A 22,193-nucleotide genomic window follows, 5' to 3' on the forward strand; every position below is an offset into this window, starting at 1 on the left:
ATGTTATTTTCTGCTATGCCTGCCTCTTTGTAGGCAGGTGTACACTGGCCCTATCCCTAAACTCCATCTCCGTTGCATTGACTACACTCCTTCCCTTCCTGCTTCCAGCAAAGACTCTATCCCCAACTCCCAATTCCTCCATCTACACTCATCTGCGCCCAAGATGAGGTGTTCCATACCAGGAAATCCGAGATGCCCTCATTCTTTAGGGAACCCATCTCCCCTCTCCCATCATAGATGAGGCCCCTCACTTGTGTCTCCTTGGTACCTCACAGCTCCGCCCTTGCTCCCCCTCCTCCCCTTATTCGCAACAGGGACAGAGTCCCTAGTCCTAATCTTCCACCCCATCAGCCGTCGCATAGAACACATAATCCTCCGATATTTTCACCACCTCCAACGGGATCCCACCACGAGTCACATCTTTCCATCTCAAACCCTTCCCGCCTCCCACAGAGACCGTTCCCTCCGCAACTCCCTGGTTAACTCGTCCCTTCCCCCCCCCCCCCCCCCCCCCCACCTCCCCAGGTACCTTCCCCTGCAACCGCAGGAGATGCAACACTTGTCACTATACCTCCTTCCTCGACTCTGTCTGGGGACCCCAACAGTCCTTTCAAGTTGGGCAGAGGTTCACTTGCACCTCCTCCAACCTCATCTACTGTATCCGTTGTTCAAGATGTGGACTCTTATACATCGGCGAGACCCAAGCACCTTCGCTCAGTTCGCCTGGACCAACCTGATCTCCCGGTCGCCAAACACTTTAATTCCCCTTCCCATTCTCACACTGAACTTTCTGTCCTAGGTCTCCTCCATCGTCAGAGTGGGGCTAAACGCAAATTGGAGAAACAGCGCCTCATATTTTGCTTGGGCAGCTTACAGCCCAATGGTATGAATATTGATTTTTCTAACTTCAAGTAACCCTGGCATTCCCTCTCTCTCTATCCCTCCACCAGCCAAGTCACACCAGCGTCTCGTTCTCACCTAGCAAACAGCTAACAATGGCCTGTTTCCTTTATCCGTTACTTTTTTGCATATTTTTCATTCATTTGCCATTTTTTTGTCATTCAAATGTCATTTGTCATTCATTTTTTATTTGCATATCTTTCATTCATTTGTCTCAACAGCACATTGAACAGCGCCTGGAGGCCATTACATAACCTCTGCTGCCTCAAACGCAAGAAGAAGATTCATTTGTCTCAAACAACTAACACTATATGATGAGGAGAACCACCTCTGTGTAAAACCGTCTAAGACACAGGTGTGTGCCTTCCACTTGAGAAACTGAGAAGCCACGAGACAACTTCAGGTGAACTGGTCTGGACCAACATTGGAGCCCAGTTGACCCTGGTGTAACCCTTGACCGATGTCTTACCTTCAAGACCCATATTGAGACGACAAAGGCGAAAGTGAGCGCAATGGTGTTCTTAAGCTGACCAACACAAGATGGGGTGCCAGCCCACAGACCCTACGTTCCACTGCCTTAGCCCTCTGCTATTCTGCAGCTGAGTCTGCATGCCCAGCATGGGAGAGATCCACCCATGCCAAGAAGCTGGACCCAGACCTCAATGCTTCCTGCAGACTTGTCACAGGTTGTCTCGAGCCAACAAGTACTGACAGCCTCTACCTACTGGCAGGCAAAGCCCCACCAGACATGAGAAGACCAGGAACCAGCATGAAGGACCAGCGGCAGATGACAGATCAACCACATCCAATGTTCGGACAGACAACATTTCCCAGACGCCTAAAGTCGAGGAAAAGTTTTCTTAACTGTGTGACTCCTCTTGAGGCTGGCATTACAACAAGTGAAGCACGAGTCTCCATATGTGGTGATAGAACATCCATTCTACCTCCCTCAACTACTATGGGACTAACGGCAAGTGAGCAACTCCCTCCTGGAGCAGATGCAAGTTGGGCCAGATGGAAATGAGTCGCTACCTCAAAAAGGCTGGCAGCATCATCAAGGACCCACACCATCCTGGCCACACACTCATCTCCCCACTACCTTCAGGTAGAAGGTACAGGAACCTGAAGACTGCAACCTCCAGGTTCAGAAACAACTTCTTCTCCACAGCCATCAGGCTATTAAACTCAAACAAAACTCTGAACATTAATAGCCCATTATCTGTTTATTTGCACTTTATCTGTTTAATTATTCATGTGTGTACATATTTATACGATGGTATATGGACACACTGATCTGTTCTGTATTCATGCCTACTATATTCTGTTGTGCTGAAGCAAAGCAAGAATTTCTTGTCCTATCTGGGACACATGACTATAAACTCTCTTGAATCTTAAATCTTGAAATGCCTCAATCGATTGAGAACGGGTGTTGGCAGGGTCAAGGTGTGTCTAAACAAGTGGGGATATAACTCCAATGATGTCGCCTGCGAATGGGGCATTGAACCACAAACAGTGGAACACCTGCTGAAGTGCCCACAACCAGAAAACCAATGCCCAGCTGTCGATCTCGCCGCCTACAATGAAGTGGCTGAGAAGTGTGATCAGCTCTGGCTGAACTATATCTAATCTTGTGATGTGGACTCAATAAGAAGATTCATTTGTTCTATATCTCCATACAGCATTGTCTACTACATCTCTCGTTTCCCTCTCCCCGACTAGTCTGAAGAGGGGTGAAGGACAGGAAGCATCACCCATTCCTTCTCTCCAGAGATGCTGTCTGCCCCGTTGAGTTACTCCAGCATTTTATGTCGATCTTCGGTTTAAACCAGCATCTGCAGCACCTTCCTACACGTTATTTTCTTAATTCTTGTGTGATATTTGGCACTAACTGACATTCCCATTCCAGCACCTCTTCTCGCTGGAATAGCAAATTGCCCTGAGGACATGTGGTGACATATTTATTCTGGAAATGCTCCCTCCAAATGCTCTTTCACTTTGTGAGCAAGCGCCTGGCTGCAGGCTCCTAATTCAGAATACAAACCAACCCCTGCATGAGTGGTGAGTTACCGTTCGACAGCGCACTCCTCTGGTGTGTGAACGAACTGCAGGAACTCCGCTCCTCCCACACACTGGCGCTCTGAGGGGTGTATGTGTGCACTTGCCTGGAAACGTTAGGGTCACAGGAGGAAAGTTTAAACTTCCTAAATTGGTCCGCTGACGTCAGATGGTCCTGACCGACCAGCTTCTTCACAAACTCAGCCGAGATAAGTTGATACGTGTTGGGAGCACAGTGAGGCCATTCGGTCCATCAAGTCTACTCCACCATTCAGTCATGTCTGATCTACCTTTCCCACTCTCCTGCCTTCTCCCCATAACACCTGACACCAGTACTGATTAAGAATCTATCTATCTCTGCCTTAAAAATATCTATTGCCTTGCCCTCCGCAGCCGTCTGTGGCAATGAATTCCACAGATTCACCACCCTCTGACTATAGAAATTCCCCCTCATCTTCTTCCTAAAGGTACGTCCTTTAATGCTAAGGCTGTGACCTCTGGTACTACACTCTCCCACCAGTGAAAACATCCTCTCCACATCCACTCGGTCACCCAGGTTCACAATATCTGTGGCCAAGATGATGCCAAATTAAACTATTCTTCTCTACCTCCATGTTCTCCATATCCCTCTATTCATATTCATGTGCCTACCTAACACCTGCTTAACCTCCACTATCATATCTGCTTTCACCACCAGCCCAGGCACCTGTCACTCTGTGTTCAATATGTGCCCTGCACATGTCCTAGATGGAGTGGATGTGGAGAGGATATTTCCACTGGTGGCGGAGTCTAGGACCAGAGGTCACAGACTCAACATTAACAAACGTTCCTTTAGGCTGGAGATGGAGAGGAATTTCTTGAGTCAAGACTCAAGGGGTGGTGAATTTGTGGAATTCATTGCCACAGACAGCTGTGGCAGCCAAGTCAATGAATATTTTTAAGGCAGAGATTGACAGATTTTTGATTAGTACGGGTGTCAGGGGTTATGGGGAGAAGGCAGGGGAATGCGGTTGAGAGGGAAAGATAGATCAGCCATGATTGAATGGTGGAGTAGACTTGATGGGCCGAATGGCCTCATTCTGTTCCTATCACTTATGAACATAAGAACTTATTACGGTGCGGGGCATTTTGCACTTGAAACAGGAGGGAATGAGGGAGGACACAAAGATCCTCACACCCATGTGAATATCTCTGGCCCCCAGTGATGTTCAGCACTTGCTTGAATCTTCGGGTTAAATCTGGAAATATTTCATATGTAGTTTCTGAAAGCTCGATTTGTACACATTCTGAATCTTTGAATTCATTAGCATGGAAATATGATTAACATTTAAAACAATTTCAGAACGCCTAATAGGTTATTTGGACCCCATATCTGAGGAAGGATGTGCTGGCTCTGGAGAGGGTCCAGAGGAGGTTTACAAGAATGATCCCAGTAATGAGTGGGTTAGCATATGATGAGAGTTTGATGGCACTGGGCCTCTACTCGCTGGAGTTTAGAAGAATGAGGGGGGACCTCATTGAAACTTACAGAATAACGAAAGGCATAGATAGAGTGGATGTGGAGAGGATGTTTCCACTGGTGGGAGAGTCTAGGACCAGAGGTCACAGCCTCAGAATTAAAGGGCGCTCTTTTAAAAAAGTGAGGATGAACTTCTTTAGTCAGAGGGTAGTTAATCTGTGGAATTCATTGCCACAGAGGGCTGTGGAGGCCAAGTCAGTGGAAAATTTTAAGGCAGAGATAGACAAATTCTTGATTAGAACGGGTGTCAAGGGTTATGGGGAGAAGGCAGGAAAATGGGATTAGGTGGCAGAGATCAGCCATGATTGATCGGCGGGGTAGACTCGATGGGCCGAATGGCCTAATTCTACCCTTATAAAATGTGCACTTGTTATTGCATCAAATAGTGTTCCCATCAAACTGTTCCATGAGCCACTGTACGTGGGTTCGATGTTGTGCTGAGTTCACACTTACTTGGTTCTGAAACTACCTCGGACAAACGACACATTCCTGCTCGCCAACATCGCAGCAAAACTGTCTGCAGTGGAGATGGGGACTGACCAATTGCTGGAAAAAAACAAACGCTTAATAAGAAAAAGATTTGTTTGCAGGGAACCAGGAAGATACACTTTAACATTACACCACAACTAATAGATTCAAAACATTTTTGAAGTTTCACAATCTGCACATTTCTGAATAGAATAGAATAACAACCTTACTAACTTATGGAAAGAGGTCAGAGTAATGAATAACAGCAAAACACCCCTACCGTCTGACATTGAAGGTGTTAGTAGCCCAGAAAAAATAGCTGAGAGTTGGCGTGAGCACTACTGTAACCTGTTTAACTGTGTTAAAAGTAACCCAGTTAGAATCAATCATGAACATATTGATCTCTCTGTAGATATGGTAGTTAGGGCAGCTGATGTCTATGATGCCATTAACATGTTGGATAACAACAAAGCCTGTGGTATGGACTGCATTACTGCAGAACATCTAAAATATGCCAGCTATAAGCTCTGCCCTTTGCTTTCCATGTGCTTTAATGGCTGTCTGGTTCATGGTGTCTTGCCAAATGATATTATGTCTGTAATGCTAGTGCCTGTGATTAAAGATAAGGCTGGTAGGCTCAACAGTATTGATAATTACCGACCTATTGCACTAGCCAGTATCTTATCTAAAGTACTGGAGAGAATACTGCTGACAAAGCTAGAAATGTATGTCCTTACTACTGACAATCAGTTTGGGTTCAAAAGAAAACATGGAACTGACCTGTGTATCTATGCTCTTAAAGAGATTGTGTTCAGGTACACAAGCCTGAATTCATCTGTATTTCTATGTTTTATTGATGCGTCCAAGGCATTTGATAGAATTAACCATGAACACTTGTTTGTAAAATTGCTAAATAGAGGTGCCCCTAAATTCTTAGTGAGAATCTTAGTGTTCTGGTATGCCCATCAAACGTTTTACGTTAAATGGGACAATGTTGTATCTGCTCCATTCTGTGTTAGTAACGGAGTGCGGCAAGGAGGAATTTTGTCTCCTATTTTATTTAATGTTTATATGGACGAATTGTCAAATCAGTTAAATAGGCTAAAAACTGGCTGTCTTGTGGGCAACACTATTGTTAATCATCTGATGTATGCAGATGACCTGGTCCTGCTCTGTCCATATAGTGCTGGGCTGCAGCAGATGCTGAAGGTGTGCTCTCAGTATGGCCTTGATTATGACATTAAGTATAACGCTAAGAAAAGCCGCATAATGGTAATTAGAAGCGCTGAGGACAGGGAATCAACTTTTCCGACCTTTTATTTGTCAGACAGTCCTCTTGCTGTGTGTGAGGAAATTAAATACTTAGGTCATGTCATATCTGATGACTGGAAGGATGACAAAGACCTCTACCGACAGCGCTGTAAAATTTATCTTCAAGCCAACATGCTTATAAGGAAGTTTTATATGTGCTCTGATTCTGTGAAGTGTTCCCTGTTCAGAACCTACATCACACCGTTATATACTGCTCAATTGTGGTCTAATTATAAGAAAAAGAGTATGCAGAGGCTTAAGGTAGCATACAATGATGCAATGAGGTTGCTACTTCGTGTCCCTAGGTGGCATAGTGCCAGTCAATTGTTTGTGTCCACTAGAGTGCCAACCTGTGAGGCACTCTTAAGACAGCTGATGTTTAGTTTTATGTGTCGCCTGGACAAGTCAGAGAACCACATAATTGAAGCCCTAGTCAGCCCTCTGAAAAGCTGCTATAGATTCACTTCTAGGCTAAGACGGCACTGGTGCAATAGCTTATATATATTTTAGGCTAATATGCAATTTTTTAATGTATCTTTGTAATTCTTTGTACTGTTTGATGTGTTATATGGACCTGTGTCTGAAATAAAGCTTTAATAATAATGCCATTTTATTGTCACTATACACATGTACAATGAGATTAAAAGCAGCTCCTACTCAGTGCAGACATGTAATTAGTGCAAAAAACAAAAAAACAAAACAAAGGGGGGGGGGGGGGGATAAGGTGCACAGTTCTGCGGCGCTATATACATATCTATAAAAAGACAATGGATGAATAGAGTGAATAAATAGGATTCCTATATACAGTATGGGTTATTGCACATATTAAAAAAAATTACAGTTACAGTACAAATTACAGTAGGTGGATAGATGGAAGTCCGGGGGTTAGGCTGTGAAGTCAGTACATGTGTGAGTTCAGGGAGGTTATGGCTTTTGGAAAGCAGCTGAAGGCATGCCCAACATTAAAGATGTTTACTAAAGACTGATGAAACTCTTTGTGGAAATATCCAAGCCCAATCTTTTTTTGTCAACTGATGTAGAATGAATCAAATGTCTAAACCAGGGTGCAGCGGTAGAGTTGCTGCCTTACAGCGCCAGAGACCCGGGTTCCATCCTGACTACGGGTGCTGTCTGTATGGAGTTTGTACGTTCTCCCCGTGACCTGCGTGGGTTTTCTCTGAGAGCTTCGGTTTCCTCCCACACAGGTTTGTAGGTTAATTGGCTTGGTAAATTGTAAATTGTCCCTAGTGTGTGTAGGATAGTGTTAGTATACGGGGATCGATGTGGATTCTGTGGGCCAAAGGGCCTGTTTCCATGTTTTGTCTCTAAACTAAACTAAAATAAACTTTATGGGGTCCTACACAGTCACATAAACAATATCAATGAGCAAATTCCTTTGTTCTTTAGATTCCCAGATGTCTGAAATCCCACCAGTCACCGCACTGCATTATTTTCTGACATTTTTCCCACCTTCAACGTGATCCCAACACCGGTCACATCTAAGATAGACACAAAATGCTGCACTAACTCAGCGGGGGTCAGGCTGAATCTCTGTCTGAAAAGGAATAGGTGACGTTTTGGGTCGAGACCCTTCATCAGACCGAGTGTCAGGGGAGAGGAAAGCTAGAGGTATGAAAAGGTTTAGAACAAATCACAGCCGGCACCGATGGCAAAGGAGCCCACAAGGGTCCTTTGTTGCCTGTGGAGGAGGTGGTAATGAAGGGATACGAACAGTGAAACTAGCAGGATGACTCGGGTGCGGGAGGAACGGGGAGAGAGGGAATGCAAGGATTTCTTGAAACTAGAGAAATCACCATCAAGCCGCTGCGGTGTAAGCTGCTCAAGCAAAATATGAGGTGCTGTTCCTCCAGTTTGCATGTGGCCTCACTCTGACAGCGGAGGAGGCCCAGGACAGAAAGGTCAGTGTGGGAATGGGAGGAGGAGTTAAAGTGTTTGACAACCAGGACATCGCCTAGGCAGACTGAACGGAGGTATTCATCGAAAATATCTCCCAGCCTGCCCTTAGTTTTATTGTCTTGAAGTCGCATCTTCCCATCCCCACCACTTTCCACAGAGATCGCTTCCTCCGACTCTCCTTGGTTCACTCATCACTTTCCACCCAAATCGCCTCCTCCCCAGGTACTTTCTCCTACAACCGCACCTGTCTGCTTACACCCGTCCCTTTATCTCCACTCCATCCATCCAGACATGCCAGCAGCCCAGGTGAGTCAGAGGTTCAGAAGGACCTCCTTTAACCTCATCTACCGCATTTAGTCCTCCAATGTGGCTTCCTTTACATCGGTGAGACCAACCATAGAACGGATGACTGTTTCACTGGACACTTAGACTCAGTCCGACAAGGCCTACCAGATCCCCTAGATGCTAATCATTTTAAATCCCCTTCTCATTCCCACACGGATCTTTCTGCCCAGGGCCTCCTCCATTGCCAGAGTGAGGGCATACGCCAACTGGAGGAACAGTACCTGATATTCAGCTTGGGTAGCTCACAACCCAACGGCATGGACATTGAATTCTCCAATTTTAGTTAACTAACCAACAAACGACAATAACCCTCCCCTTTTATTCCCCCTCTCTCCCCCGTGCCCAACTTGGATGCCCACACACCCATTTCTCCCACAATCATGATCCCCCCCTTTCCCCTCCTCTCCCGACATGAAAAGTCACCCATTCCTTCTCTTCAGAGATGCAGCCTGTCCCATTGAGTCACTCCAGCATTTTGTGTCTATCTTCGGTGTAAACCAGCATCTGCAGTTCCCACTAGCCGTTACAGAAAAACCCACTAGCTCTACAAAAGTGGGTGGCACGGTGGCGCAGCGGTAGAGTTGCTGCCTTACAACGCCAGGTCCCCGGACTCGATGCTGACTACGGGTGCTGTCTGTACGGAGTGACTTCCTGTGACCTGCATGGGTTTTCTCCAGGTGCTCTGGTTCCCTCCCACACTCCGAAGACGTAAAGGTTTGTAGGTTAATTGGCCTCTGTAATTTGTAATATTTTCCCTAGTGTGTGTAGGATAGGGTTGGTGTGGTGACCGCCAGACAGCACGGTCTCAGTGGGCCGAAGGGCCTGTTTCCATGCTGTATTTCTAAAGTCTAAAGTCCAAAGTAGAAGAATGGAGTCAGAAAGGAACTGGATGGGTGAGAAGAAGGTGAATTGCTTGCGAAGGGTTGAGCTGTGCTCAAGATGACATCGGACAAGAACAGTCGGTGGAGGCAAGAGGAGCCAGGATGGGGGCGGGATAAAGCCTGGGAAGTGATAGGTGGATACAAGGTGAGGTGGGTGGGGGGTGAGGAAGTTTGTTTGGCAGATGGTTGGATGATATTAGATTCTATTACCCCAGATACCATCATACTTTATTCAGCAAGGCTCTTCAGTTAGGTAGGGTGCATAAATTAGACACATCCCTTGCATGTTAAATTTGGTAAGCGAAGCACACACATTTCAACGAGATGTCGTGCTGTCATAGATATCTTCCACCTTAAAGTTGTCACACCTCGGGACACAGTGTCTTTGTGATCATATAACTGAGGAAATTTGAGCTTACCATGAAATTTCAACGGCGTCACTGAATCCTCATGAACCACTCAAAAGCCCATTTTTGAAATTTTCACCTGCCATTTCTTCCTCAGCATGAAACATTTCTTAATTTAGTTTAGTTTACGGATACAGAGCGGAAACAAGCTCTTCAGCCCACTGAGTCCCCGCCGAACAGCGATCCCCGCACACTAACGCTATCCTACACACACTAGGGACAACTTACATTTATATCAAGCCAATTAACCTGCAACCTGTACGCCTTTGGAGTGTGGGAGGAAACTGTAGATCCCGGAGAAAACCCACGCGGTCACTGGGAGAACGTACAAACCCCGTACAGGCAGCACCCATGGTCAGGATGGAACCCGGTTCTCCGGCACAGGGAGGCAGCAACTCTACCGCTGCGCCACCGTGCCAGTCGTTGAAAATAATGTTCGAAATGGAAGTTAGAACCAAAACTAAAAGACAAAGTTCCATATTACACTGCAATTTATTGTATCTTCTAATATCATAGAAGTTTCTAATTGAAAGCCTCAGACTGACTTTGTATCGGGCCACAGTGCAGGGTTACTTGATCTGTCAGCACTTTGTACCTAGGAAGCACAATTAAACTGTTCAGAGAACCAAGAACGGTGTTCGAAAATATTTGCTGGGACATATCATACAGAATTAAAAATAAGAATAAAACTACTGTCATTATTTACAAGCCTATGTTGGAGCGCTCATCAACTTCTCTGCGCCAATCGAAAAATTCCTAATTTTTCAAATGATTGCATTTTTATTTCTGTCAGTCTCCTAATAAATTTGTACCCATCACCTCCTATTTCCTAATAATCTTTACCCTGGTGCAGAACAAAAGTCTGCATAATTTATATTTATAGGAAAGGTGGAGCCCACAATGGTCCATTGTTGGCTGTGGGGAGGGTGATAACGAGTGGATACACACAGTGGAACTCAGCAGGACGACAGTGAAACTGGTACAATGACCAGGGTGGGGGAGGGACGGAGAGAGAGGGAATGCAAGGGTTAGTTGAAATTAGAGAAAGGGTTTCGGCCTGAAACGTTGCCTATTTCCTTCGCTCCATAGATGCTGCTGCACCCGCTGAGTTTCTCCAGCACTTTTGTCTACCTGCAATATTCATGCCACTGGGCTGTTTGCTTCCAGATTCCAGTTATTTGATTTGCACAGGGGATGTCAAGCAGAGGGTAGAGGCCAAGCTTGTTATAAAATGCTGCATGATGGGTACAAATGAACTTCTGTGAAGATGGTGACGCGAGTCAGCATCGCCAACAACCACTTCACCCCATGGATAATAGACACAAAAAGCCGGAGTAACTCATCGGGACCGGCAGCATCTCTGGAGAGAAAGAATGGGTGACGTTCCGTGTCGAGACCCTTCTTCAGGCTGGTTAGGGATAAGGGAAACGAGAGATATAGACGGTGACATAGGGAGGTGAAGAACAACAAATAAAAGATATGCAAAAAAGTAACGATGAAAAAGGAAACAGGCCGTTGTTAGCTGTTTGTTGGATGTGACTTCCTTCCTCAACATTATGTCGGCAGCTCGACAGCTGGAGGCTTAGTTTAGTTTAGTTTAGTTTAGAGATACAGGAAGGAAACAGGCCTCCAGCCCGCCGAGTCCACACCGACCAGCGATCCCCGCACACTAACATTCTCCTACACACACTAGGAACAACCCGAGTCCACACCGACCAGCGATCCCCGCACACTAACATTCTCCTACACACACTAGGAACAACCCGAGTCCACACCGACCAGCGATCCCCGCACACTAACATTCTCCTAAACACACTAGGAACAACCCGAGTCCACACCGACCAGCGATCCCCGCACACTAACATTCTCCTAAACACACTAGGAACAACCCGAGTCCACACCGACCAGCGATCCCCGCACACTAACATTCTCCTACACACACTAGGAACAAGTTACAATCTTTACCAAAGCCAATTGATCCTACACACCTTTGGAATGTCTTTGGAATGGGGGAGTGAACCTGAGCACCCGGAGAAAACCCACGCGGTCACGGGGAGAATGAACAGACTCCGTACAGACAGCTCCCGTAGTCAGGATCGAACCCTGTTTTCTGGCACTGTAACGCAGCAACTCTACCGCTGCACCACCGTGCCGCTCCCCTGGATGCTGGGTGACTTTGCAGCCACTGTATTTCACACAATTCCTCCCGGTTTGAGAGACGGCACCTCAGTCACTTTTTTCACCTTGCGTATGTGTTAAACATTGTAAAGTGTTCCTAGTGTGTAGGATACTGCTGGTGTACGGGGATTGCTGGTTGGCGAGGGCCGGTGGGTCAAAGGGCCTGTTTCTATGCTGTATCTCTAAACTAAACTTAACCTTGAGTTGTCGACAGTTCAGTTCAGTCAGTTTAGTTTAGTTTGGACTTTAGACATAAGAGATACAGCGTGGAAACCGGCCCTTCACCAGTTTAGTTTTATTGTCACGTGTACCGAGGTACAGTGAAAAGCTTTGGTTGTGTGCTAACCAGTCAGCAGCAAGACAATACATGATTACAACCCATCCATTTACTGTGTACTGATACATGATAAGGGAATAACATGTAGTGCAAGGTAAAGCCAGCAAAGTCTGATCAAGGATAGTCCGAGGGTCACCAAAGAGGTGGATAGTAGTTCAGGACCGCTCTCTGGTTGTGGTAGGATGGTGCAGCTGCCTGATAACAGCTGGGAAGAAACTGCCCCTGAATTTGGAGGTGTGTGTTTTCACACTTCTGTACCTCTTGCCTGATGGGAGAGGGGAGAAGAGGGAGTGGCCAGGGTGCGACTGGTCCTTGTTTATGCTGCTGCTGGCCTTGCCGAGACAGCGTGAGCGCGGGACAGAATGTGGTCGTGGTCGTGGGCGAAGCGGAATTGCTTCACCACCGTGATAGAGTATGGCAGCCCTTTGTTGCCGGCTCACCTGGTGAAAGTGCAACTACGAGGCAGGCATTTTGTCACGGCGAGGCTGCGGGTTGACAGGAAGCGGATATAGTCAGCCGATTCCGGGACCCGATAGCCGTGAGGGAGATTCAGCCTCTGCACTTCTGCAAACATTTTCTGCCCTTGACCATCAGGCTCATCCATCTTCATTCTCGGCATGTTCTTCAAACCTGTGAGAATGAATAACAACAAGATTCACTTCACAGTCACAATGCACAAGCAAGAGGAAATAGAAACAGAGTGGCAGGGAGGTTCTTGCAACCCAGCGGTATGAATATCGATTTCTCCAACTTCAACTAACCCTTGCATCCACTCTCTCTCCGTCCCTCCCCCACCCTCGTTGTACCAGCTTCACTGTCTGTATCTCGTTACCACCTAGCCCACAGCCAACAATGGACCCTTGTGGGCTCCACCATTCCTTGATCATCGTTACTTTTTGCACATCTTCCATTCATTGGTTCTATATCTCTCTATATGCAACTGTCTGTATCTCTCGTTTCCCTCTCCCCTGATGCTCAGTCTGAAGAAGGGTCTTGACCTGAAACGTCCCTATTGCTTTTCTCTAGAGATGCTGCCCGACCAGCTGAGTTAGACAATATAGACAATAGACATTAGGTGCAGGAGCAGGCCATTCGGCCCTTTGAGCCAGCAGCGCCATTCAATGTGATCATGGCTGATCATCCACAATCAGTACCCCTTGCCTGCCTTCTCCCCATATCCCCTGACTCCGCTATCTTTAAGAGCCCTATCTAACTCTGTCATCCAGAGAACCGGCCTCCACCGCCCTCTGAGGCAGAGAATTCCAATCACTCCCACGTGCACTTTTCCTCGTTTCCGTTCTAATTGGCTTACCACTTATTCTTAAACTGGTTCTGGACTCCCCCAACATTGGGAACATGTTTCTTGCCTCTAGCGTGTGCAAACCCTTAACAATCTTATATGTTTCAATGAGATGTCCTCTCATCTTTCTAAATTCCAGAGTTACAAGCCCAGCTGCTCCAATCTATCAACATATGACAGTCCCGCCATCCCAGGAATTAACCTTGTGAACCTACACTGCACTCCCTCAATACCAAGAATGTCCTTCCTCATCCAAAACTGCACACAATACTCCAGGTGTGGTCTCACTAGGGCCCTGTACAACTGCAGGAGGACCTCCTTGCTCCTATACTCAACTATTTTTGTTATGAAGGCTAACATGCCATTCACTTTCTTCACTGCCTGCTGTACCTGCATGCTTACTTTCATTGACAGATGAACAAGGACCCCAGATCCCGTTGTACCTCCCCTTTTCCCAACTTGACACCATTTAGATAATAATCTGCCTTCCTGTTTTTGCCACCAAAGTGGATAACCTCACATTTATTAAACTGCATCTGCTAGTTAGTCCAGCTTTTTGTGCCTATCTTTGGTTTAGTTTAGTTCTGTTCAAATATACAATGTGATACAGGCCCTTCTGTGAACTAAGTCCGTGCCGACCAGCGATCGCCCATACTCCTAATTCTATCCTACACACTAGGGACAATTTTACAAAAGACAATTAACCTACAAACCCGTGTAGGAAGGAACTGCAGATGCTGGTTTACACTGAAGATAGACACAAAATGCCGGAGTAACACAGCAGGGACTGGAAGCATCTCTGAAAAAAAGGAATAGGTGATGTTTCGAGTCGAGACCCTTCTTCAGACTAAAGAATAGAGAAGGCCGGAACATTCCAGCGGCGCTGCCTGACCCACTCAGTTACTCCAGCATTTTGTGTCTATCTAACCGACACTCATGCATGTCTTTGAAATGTGCGTGGAAACCAGAGTACCCGGAGAAAACCCACATGGTCACAGGGAGAAGGGACAAACTTCGTACAGACTACACCCATAGTCAGGATCGCAAACGGGTCTCTGGCCCTGTAAGGCCGTAACTCTACCAATGCACCACCGTGCTGCCCATGGTTTAAGGGAATGAATTCCAGAATACAAGGGCTCAGATACTTGAAGATATGTCAGGAGGGTGGAAGACTGGAGTGATGGAGCACTTGTTGTGAATGACTGGAATGTTGCAGATGTTTTAGAAGCTTTCCAAATGAAGAAATTAGATTAGAAAGGTCTGTGGGTCAGGCAGGGTCTGTGGATCAGGCAGGGTCTGTGGATCAGGGCCTGTGGATCAGGGCTTGGGGATCAGGCAGGGCCTGTGGATCAGGGACTGTGGATCAGGGCCTGTGGATCAGGCAGGGTCTGTGGATCAGGGCCTGTGGATCAGGGCCTGTGTATCAGGCCGGGTCTGTGGATCAGGGCCTGTGGATCAGGGCCTGTGGATCAGGGCCTGTGGATCAGGATCTGTGGATCAGGGCCTGTGGATCAGGCAGGGTCTGTGGATCAGGGCCTGTGGAGCAGGGCCTGTGGATCAGGGCCTGTGGATCAGGGCCTGTGGATCAGGGCCTGTGGATCAGGGCCTGTGGATCAGGGCCTGTGGATCAGGGCCTGTGGATCAGGGCCTGTGGATCAGGTAGGGTCTGTGGAAAGAGAAACATTGAGCTTTTCAGGTACCAGACCTTGCTTCAGAACAAAGAAAGCACGTTAGTTATAAGTTGCGGAGAGGTGTATGGATAGAACAAAGCGAGGATCTCTGATATGGTGTAGGAAGGAACTGCAGGTGCTGGTTTAAACCATAGATAGATACAAAACGCTGGAGTAACTCAGCAGGTGAGACAGCATAAGATCATAAGTGATCGGAGTAGAATTAGGCCATTCGGCCCATCTAGTCTACTCCGCCATTCAATCATGGCTGATCTATCTCCATCCTAAACCCATTTTCTTGCCTTCTCCCCATAACCTCTGACACCCGTACTAATCAATCTGACACCCGTACTAATCAAAGATCCATCTTTCTCCGCCTTAAAAATATCCATTGACTTGGCCTCCGCAACCTTCTGTGGTAAAGAATCCCACAGATTCACCACCCTCTGACTAAAGACATTTCTCCTCATCTTCTTCCTAAAATAACGTCCTTTAATTCTGAGGCTATGACCTCTAGTCCTAGACTCTCCCACTTAAGGCACTGACCAGTGCCTTAAAGAGCCTCTTCATTACAACCATGTTTTTGTATACAAGCCGTAAAATAAATGCTTGCATTTCGTTTGCTTTCTTTACGACCAATTCGACTTGCAGATTAACTTTTTGGGAATCCTGCACCAGCACTCCCATGTCCCTTTGCACCTCCGATTTCTAGATTCTCTCCCCATTTAGAAAATAGTCAATGTCTTTATTCCTACTTGCAAAATGCATGACTCCACACTTTGCTACACTATATTCCATCTGCCACTTCTCTGCCCACTCTCCCAACCTGTCCAAGTCCCTCTGCAGAGTCCCTGCTTTCTCTACACTACCTGCCCCCCCCAACTATTTTCATATCATCCGTAAACTTGGCCACAAAGCCTTCAATCCACTCGTCCAAATCATTAATATGCAATGTGAAGGGAATTGGCCCCAGCGCCGACCCTGTGGAACTGCACTAGTCACTGGTGCGAACCGCTAGTCCGGCATCTCTGAAGAAAAGAGATAGGTGACGTTTCAGGTTGAGACCCTTCATCAGACTGCTCAGAGATGCTGCCTGACCCGCTGTGTTACTCCAGCTGTTTGTATCTATCTCTGATATGGTGATGTGCTGATTGATGTATTATTGAGGGCATTGATGGAGAGAATAACATACTGAAACATGTACTGATTGTGAAACCCAGGTTAGATCTGTTACATAGAACTGAAATCAGAAGTATACTTTGCTGAGAAATCAGCAGCTTACAACCCCGGGGCATGAATATTGAGTTCTCTAATTTCAAGTAACCCTTGCATTCTCGCTCCGTTCCTCCCCAACCCTCAACCACCTAGTTTCACTGACATCCTGCTGATTTTCACTGTTTATATCTACTTGTTATCACCTTTCGGACGATTTAGATGAAGGAATTAAATGTAACATCTCCAAGTTTGCAGATGGCACAAAGCTGGGTGGCAGCATGAGCTGTGAGGAGGATGCTATGAGGCTGCAGGGCGACATGGACAGGTTGGGTGAGTGAGGAGATGCATGTATGGCAGATGCAGTATAAGGTGGATAAATGTGAGGTTATCCACTTTGGCGGCAAGAACAGGAAGGCAGATTATTATCTGAATGGCGTCAGATTAGGAAAAGGAGAAGTGCAACAAGACCTGGGTGTCCTTGTACATCAGTCACTGAAAGCAAGCATGCAGGTACAGCAGGCAGTGAAGAAAGCTAATGGCATTTTGCCCTTCATAGTGAGAGGATTTGAGTATAGGAGCAAGGAGGTCCTACTGCAGTTGTACAGGGCTCTGGTGAGATCGCACCTGGAGGATTGTGTGCAGTTTTGGTCTCCTAATTTGAGGAATGGCATTCTTGCTATTGAGGGAATGCAGCGTAGGTTCACCAGGTCAATTCCCGGGATGGCAGGATTGACAAATGATGTAAGAATGGGTCGACTGGGCTTATTTTCACTGGAATTTAGGATGAGAGGATATCTTATCCATATTACTAAAAGTCTGCTCTTGACCGGTTTTGGCCATCTGTGCTGCGATTTCCGAGAGAACGCCGCCACCTACGGACGTCATTTTTGGCCACCTTGCTCAGAGCCCCCCCTCCGCCACATGTGTGCTGAGGATTTTCCCCGTCGATTAAAAATGACAGAGATATTAATGTTTTTACAAAATTCCCCATTCTCTCTGCTGCCCCCGCTGGCAGCAGGGGGGAGGGGCTATAACACCAGGAAGTGGTGTGCCTCAATCAGTGTCTGCAAGCTGGAGGAAGGCAGAGGGTCACGTTTCTCTGAGCTGTGAATAACTGAACACATGTCTACTCAAATGTGAGTGCCCTTAGTGGTTCTAAAATGCTTGCAAACAGTGTCTATTGGTTCTAAAGATTGCAACAAAAAAAATGCCTATTGGTTCTAAAGCTTTCAAAAAATGTCTATTGGTTGTAAAGCTTGCTAAAAGTGTCTCTATTGGTTCTAAAGCTTGCAAAAAAATGTCTATTGGTTCTAAAGCTTACAAAAAAAAATCTATTGGTTCTAAATCTTGCAAAAAAAATGTCTATTGGTTCTAAAGCTTGCAAAAAAATGTCTATTGGTTCTAAAGCTTGCAAAAAATGTCTATTGGTTCTAAAGCTTGCAAAAAAATGTCTATTGGTTCTAAAGTTTGCAAAAAATGTCTATTGGTTCTAAAGCTTGCAAAATGTGTCTGTTGGTTCTAAAGCTTGCAGAAAAATGTCTATTGGTTCTTAAGCTTCCAAACAAATGTCTATTCATTCTAAAGCTTGCAAAAAAATGTCTATTGGTTCTAAAGCTTGCAAAAAATGTCTATTGGTTCTAAAGTTAGCAAAAAGTGTCTCTATTGGTTCTAAAGCGCGCAAAAAGTGTCTATTGGTTCTAAATCTTGCAAAAAAAGTCTATTGGTTCTAAAGCTTGCAAAAACAGTGTCTATTGGTTCTAAAGCTTGCAAAAAAAGTGTCTATTGGTTGTAAAGCTTGCAAAAAAAGTGTCTATTGGTTCTAAAGCTTACAAAAAAAGTGTCTATTGGTTCTAAAGCTTGCAAAAATATGTCTATAGGTTCTAAAGCTGGCAAAAATATGTCTATTGGTTCTAAAGCTGGCAAAAAAATGTCTATTGGTTCTAATGCTTGCAAAAAAAATGTCTATTGGTTCTAAAGCTTACAAAATAATGTCTATTGATTCTAAAGCTTGCAAAAGAGTGTCTATTGGTTCTAAAGCTTGCAAATAAATGTCTATTGGTTCTAAAATGCTTGCAAAAAAATGTCTATTGGTTCTAAAGCTTGCAAAAAAGTCTATTGGTTCTAAAGCTTGCAAAAAAAAAGTCTATTGGTTCTAAAGCTTGCAAAAAAAATGACTATTGGTTCTAAAACTTGCAAAAAAAATGACTATTGTTTCTAAAACTTGCAAAAAATGTCTAAAGCTTGCAAAGAAAATGTCTATTGGTTCTAAAATGGTTCATACTAGCGCTCCAGAAAGCCCCCCCCCCCCTCCCCTCCCCTGGTTGGCTTGGATGTGTCTTGAATTGAAAGGCACTACTTACTGCAAATGGTGGCATGAAGTTGAAAGGCACTACTTACTGCAAATGGTGGCTTGGGAGCTTTGGCTTGAAGTTGAAAGGCACAATTACTGCAAATGGTGGCTTGGTTGCTTTGGCTTGAAGTTAAAAGGCACTACTTACTGCAAATGGTGGCTTGGTTGCTTTGGCTTGAAGTTGAAAGGCACTACTTACTGCAAATGGTGGCTTGGTTGCTTTGGCTTGAAGTTGAAAGGCACTACTTACTGCAATTGGTGGCTTGGGTGTGGCTTGAAGTTGAAAGACACCACTTACTGCAAATGGTGGCATGAAGTTGAAAGGCACTACTTACTCCAAATGGTGGCTTGGGAGCTTTAGCTTGAAGTTGAAAGGCACTACTTACTGCAAATGGGGCGCGTGGGTGCATTGGCTTGAAGTTGAAAGGCACTATTACTGCAAATGGTTACTTGAAGTTGAAAGGCACTACTTACTGCAAATGGTGGCTTGAAGTTGAAAGGCACTAATTACTGCAAATGGTGGCTTGGGTGCTTTGGCTTGCAGTTGAAAGGCAGTACTTACTGCAAATGGTGGCTTGGGTGCAATGGCTTGAAGTTGAAAGGCATTACTTACTGCAAATGGTGGCTTGGGAGCTTTGAAGTTGAAAGGCACTACTTATTTCAAATGGTGGCTTGGGAGCTTTGAAGTTGAAAGGCACTAACTGCAAATGATGGCTTGGGTGTGGCGGGTGTGGCTTGAAGTTGAAAGACACCACTTACTGCAAATGGTGGCTCGGTTGCTTTGGCTTGAAGTTGAAAGGCACTACTTATTGCAAATGGTAGCTTGGGTGTGGCTTGAAGTTGAAAGACACCACTTACTGCAAATGGCGGCATGAAGTTGAAATGCACTACTTACTGCAAATGATGGCTTGGGTGTGGCTTGAAGTTGAAAGGCACTACTTACTGCAGATGGTGGCTTGGGTGCAATGGCTTGAAGTTAAAATGCATTACTTACTGCAAATGGGGGCGTGGGTGCTTTGGCTTGAAGTTGAAAGGCACTACTTACTGCAAATGGTAGCTTGGGTGTGGCTTGAAGTTGAAAGACACCACTTACTGCAAATGGTGGCATGAAGTTGAAAGGCACTACTTACTGCAAATGATGGCTTGGGTGTGGCTTGAAGTTGAAAGGCACTTTACTGCAGATGGTGGCTTGGGTGCAATGGCTTGAAGTTAAAATGCATTACTTACTGCAAATGGGGGCGTGGGTGCATTGGCTTGAAGTTGAAAGGCACTTACTGCAAATTGTGGCTTGAAGTTGAAAGGCACTACTTACTGCAAATGGTGGCTTGGGTGCTTTGGCATTAAGTTGAAAGGCACTACTTACTGCAAATTGTAGCTTGGGTGCTTTGGCATTAAGTTGAAAGGCACTGCAAATGGTGGCATGAAGTTGAAAGGCACTACTTACTGCAAATGGTGGCTTGGGAGCTTTGACTTGAAGTTGAAAGGCACCTCTTACTGCTAATGGTGGCTTGGGTGTGGTTTGAAGTTGAAAGGCACTACTTACTGCAAATGGTGGCTTGGATGCAATGGCTTGAAGTTGAAAGGCACCACTTGCTGCAAATGGTGGCATGAAGTTGAAAGGCACTACTTACTGCAAATGGTGGCGTGGGTGCATTGGCTTGAAGTTGAAAGGCACTACTGTAAATGCACTTACTTCCTGTTTGCACTGTATATTGATTTTAGATAAAATGCTACCACTTACAGCTGTGATTTTTGGCCATCTTACTCAGTCCCCCCTCCACTGAGCAGGTGCAGAGAATTCTTCCCATCAATGAAAAATAAAAGTGTTATTAGTTTAAAAAAAAATGTTGAGAATTTCTCTCCTGTCAATCACTCCATGAAAGCCACACCTTTTCCGGTGGGGGGGGGAGGGGTTATAAAACCCGGAAATGTGGGTGTGGCTCAGTCTCTGCAAGATGGAGGAGGGAGAGGTCATGACTCGCTATCTTTAGTGGCTTTGCACCCTACTTCAAATGGTATGAAACTGCACTTGAATTTGGTGACCTTGCACCCTGCTAGAAGTGGTAAGAAACTGCACTTGAATTTGGTGGCCTTATACCCTGCTTGAAATAGAATTTCAAGGATTAGCCGTGAGTCAACTACCAGCCCACCAGCCATGAGTGAGTTGCCAGCACAACAGGCTTGATTGACTGAGACGCCAGCCCAAGAATCCATTTGGCGCACAATTTGCATACTAGCCCTCTGGAAACCAGTCCCTTCAGCCCACAACACCCATACTAGTGCTCCAGAAAGCCCCCCCCCCCCCCAACTGGCCACCAATATTAGAATTGGTGGAGAGGTGGAATATTGAGTTGGATGACCAGCCCTCCTGTGTGATGCTGGGACCCAACGGGTCCCACTTAGTCTAATAGAAATATAAAATTCTTACGGGATTGGACAGGTTAGAAGATGCAGGAAAAATGTTCCCGATTATGGGGGAGTCCAGAACCAGGGGTCACAGTTTAAGAATAAGGGGTAGGCCATTTAGGTCTGAGATGAGGAAAAACTTTTTCACCCAGAGTTGTGAATCTGTGGAATTCTCTGCCACAGAAGGCAGTGGAGGCCAATTCACTGGATGTTTTCAAGAGAGAGCTAGCTAGCTAATGGAATCAAGTGATATGGGGAGAAAGCAGAAACAGGGTACTGATTCTGGATGATCAGCCATGATCACCCAACACATGAAGCAATATGGTTTTTTGAATCGCTTTTCCAATTTTGATGAAGGGTCAGAAACATTAAATGTTTCTCTTCTCCACATGTGTAGCAGAATAGTATTGATTCATTGAGTGTTCCCACCATTTTATGCTTTTATTTAAAATTTCTATTATCTGCAGTTTTGTGATTTTATTTTAAAATTATGAAAGGTTTTCATTGAGATTTCTCTAGTGGTCATAGATTCATAGTTTAACAGTGTGGATACAAGCCCTTCGGCCCAACTTGCCCACACCGACCAACATGTCACATCTACACTGGTCCCACCTGCCTGCGTTTGGCCTATATCCCTCCAAACCTGTTCTATGTTCTACCCACGCACCTGAAATGATGGTGGAATCTAAAAATAAAATAAACAAGAACTCCGGCAGAAACCGCTATTCCCAAAACCTGGCCTGATTGTGGAAGATACCATCGCATGGCTTATTAGAAACATAGAAACATAGAAATTAGGTGCAGGAGTAGGCCATTCGGCCCTTCGAGCCTGCACCGCCATTCAATATGATCATGGCTGATCATCCAACTCAGTATCCCGTACCTGCCTTCTCTCCATACCCTCTGATCCCCTTAGCCACAAGGGCCACATCTA

General features: G+C 45.6%; 1 protein-coding gene across 1 annotated transcript in view; it reads right to left on the reverse strand.

Moving 5' to 3' along the window:
- Positions 1-22,193, reverse strand: part of c21h3orf20 (chromosome 21 C3orf20 homolog) — a 106,003-nt gene that overhangs the window by 35,650 nt on the left and 48,160 nt on the right. The window contains exons 14-15 of the mRNA XM_033039318.1: positions 12,759-12,948; positions 4,928-5,020 (exon numbers count right to left, since the gene is read on the reverse strand). Coding sequence (XP_032895209.1) covers positions 4,928-5,020; positions 12,759-12,948 — 283 coding nt within the window. The remainder of the gene's footprint in view (positions 1-4,927; positions 5,021-12,758; positions 12,949-22,193) is intronic.

Source organism: Amblyraja radiata, chromosome 21, assembly GCF_010909765.2.
Source record: "Amblyraja radiata isolate CabotCenter1 chromosome 21, sAmbRad1.1.pri, whole genome shotgun sequence".
In the NCBI taxonomy this organism is placed as follows: Eukaryota; Metazoa; Chordata; class Chondrichthyes; order Rajiformes; family Rajidae; genus Amblyraja; species Amblyraja radiata.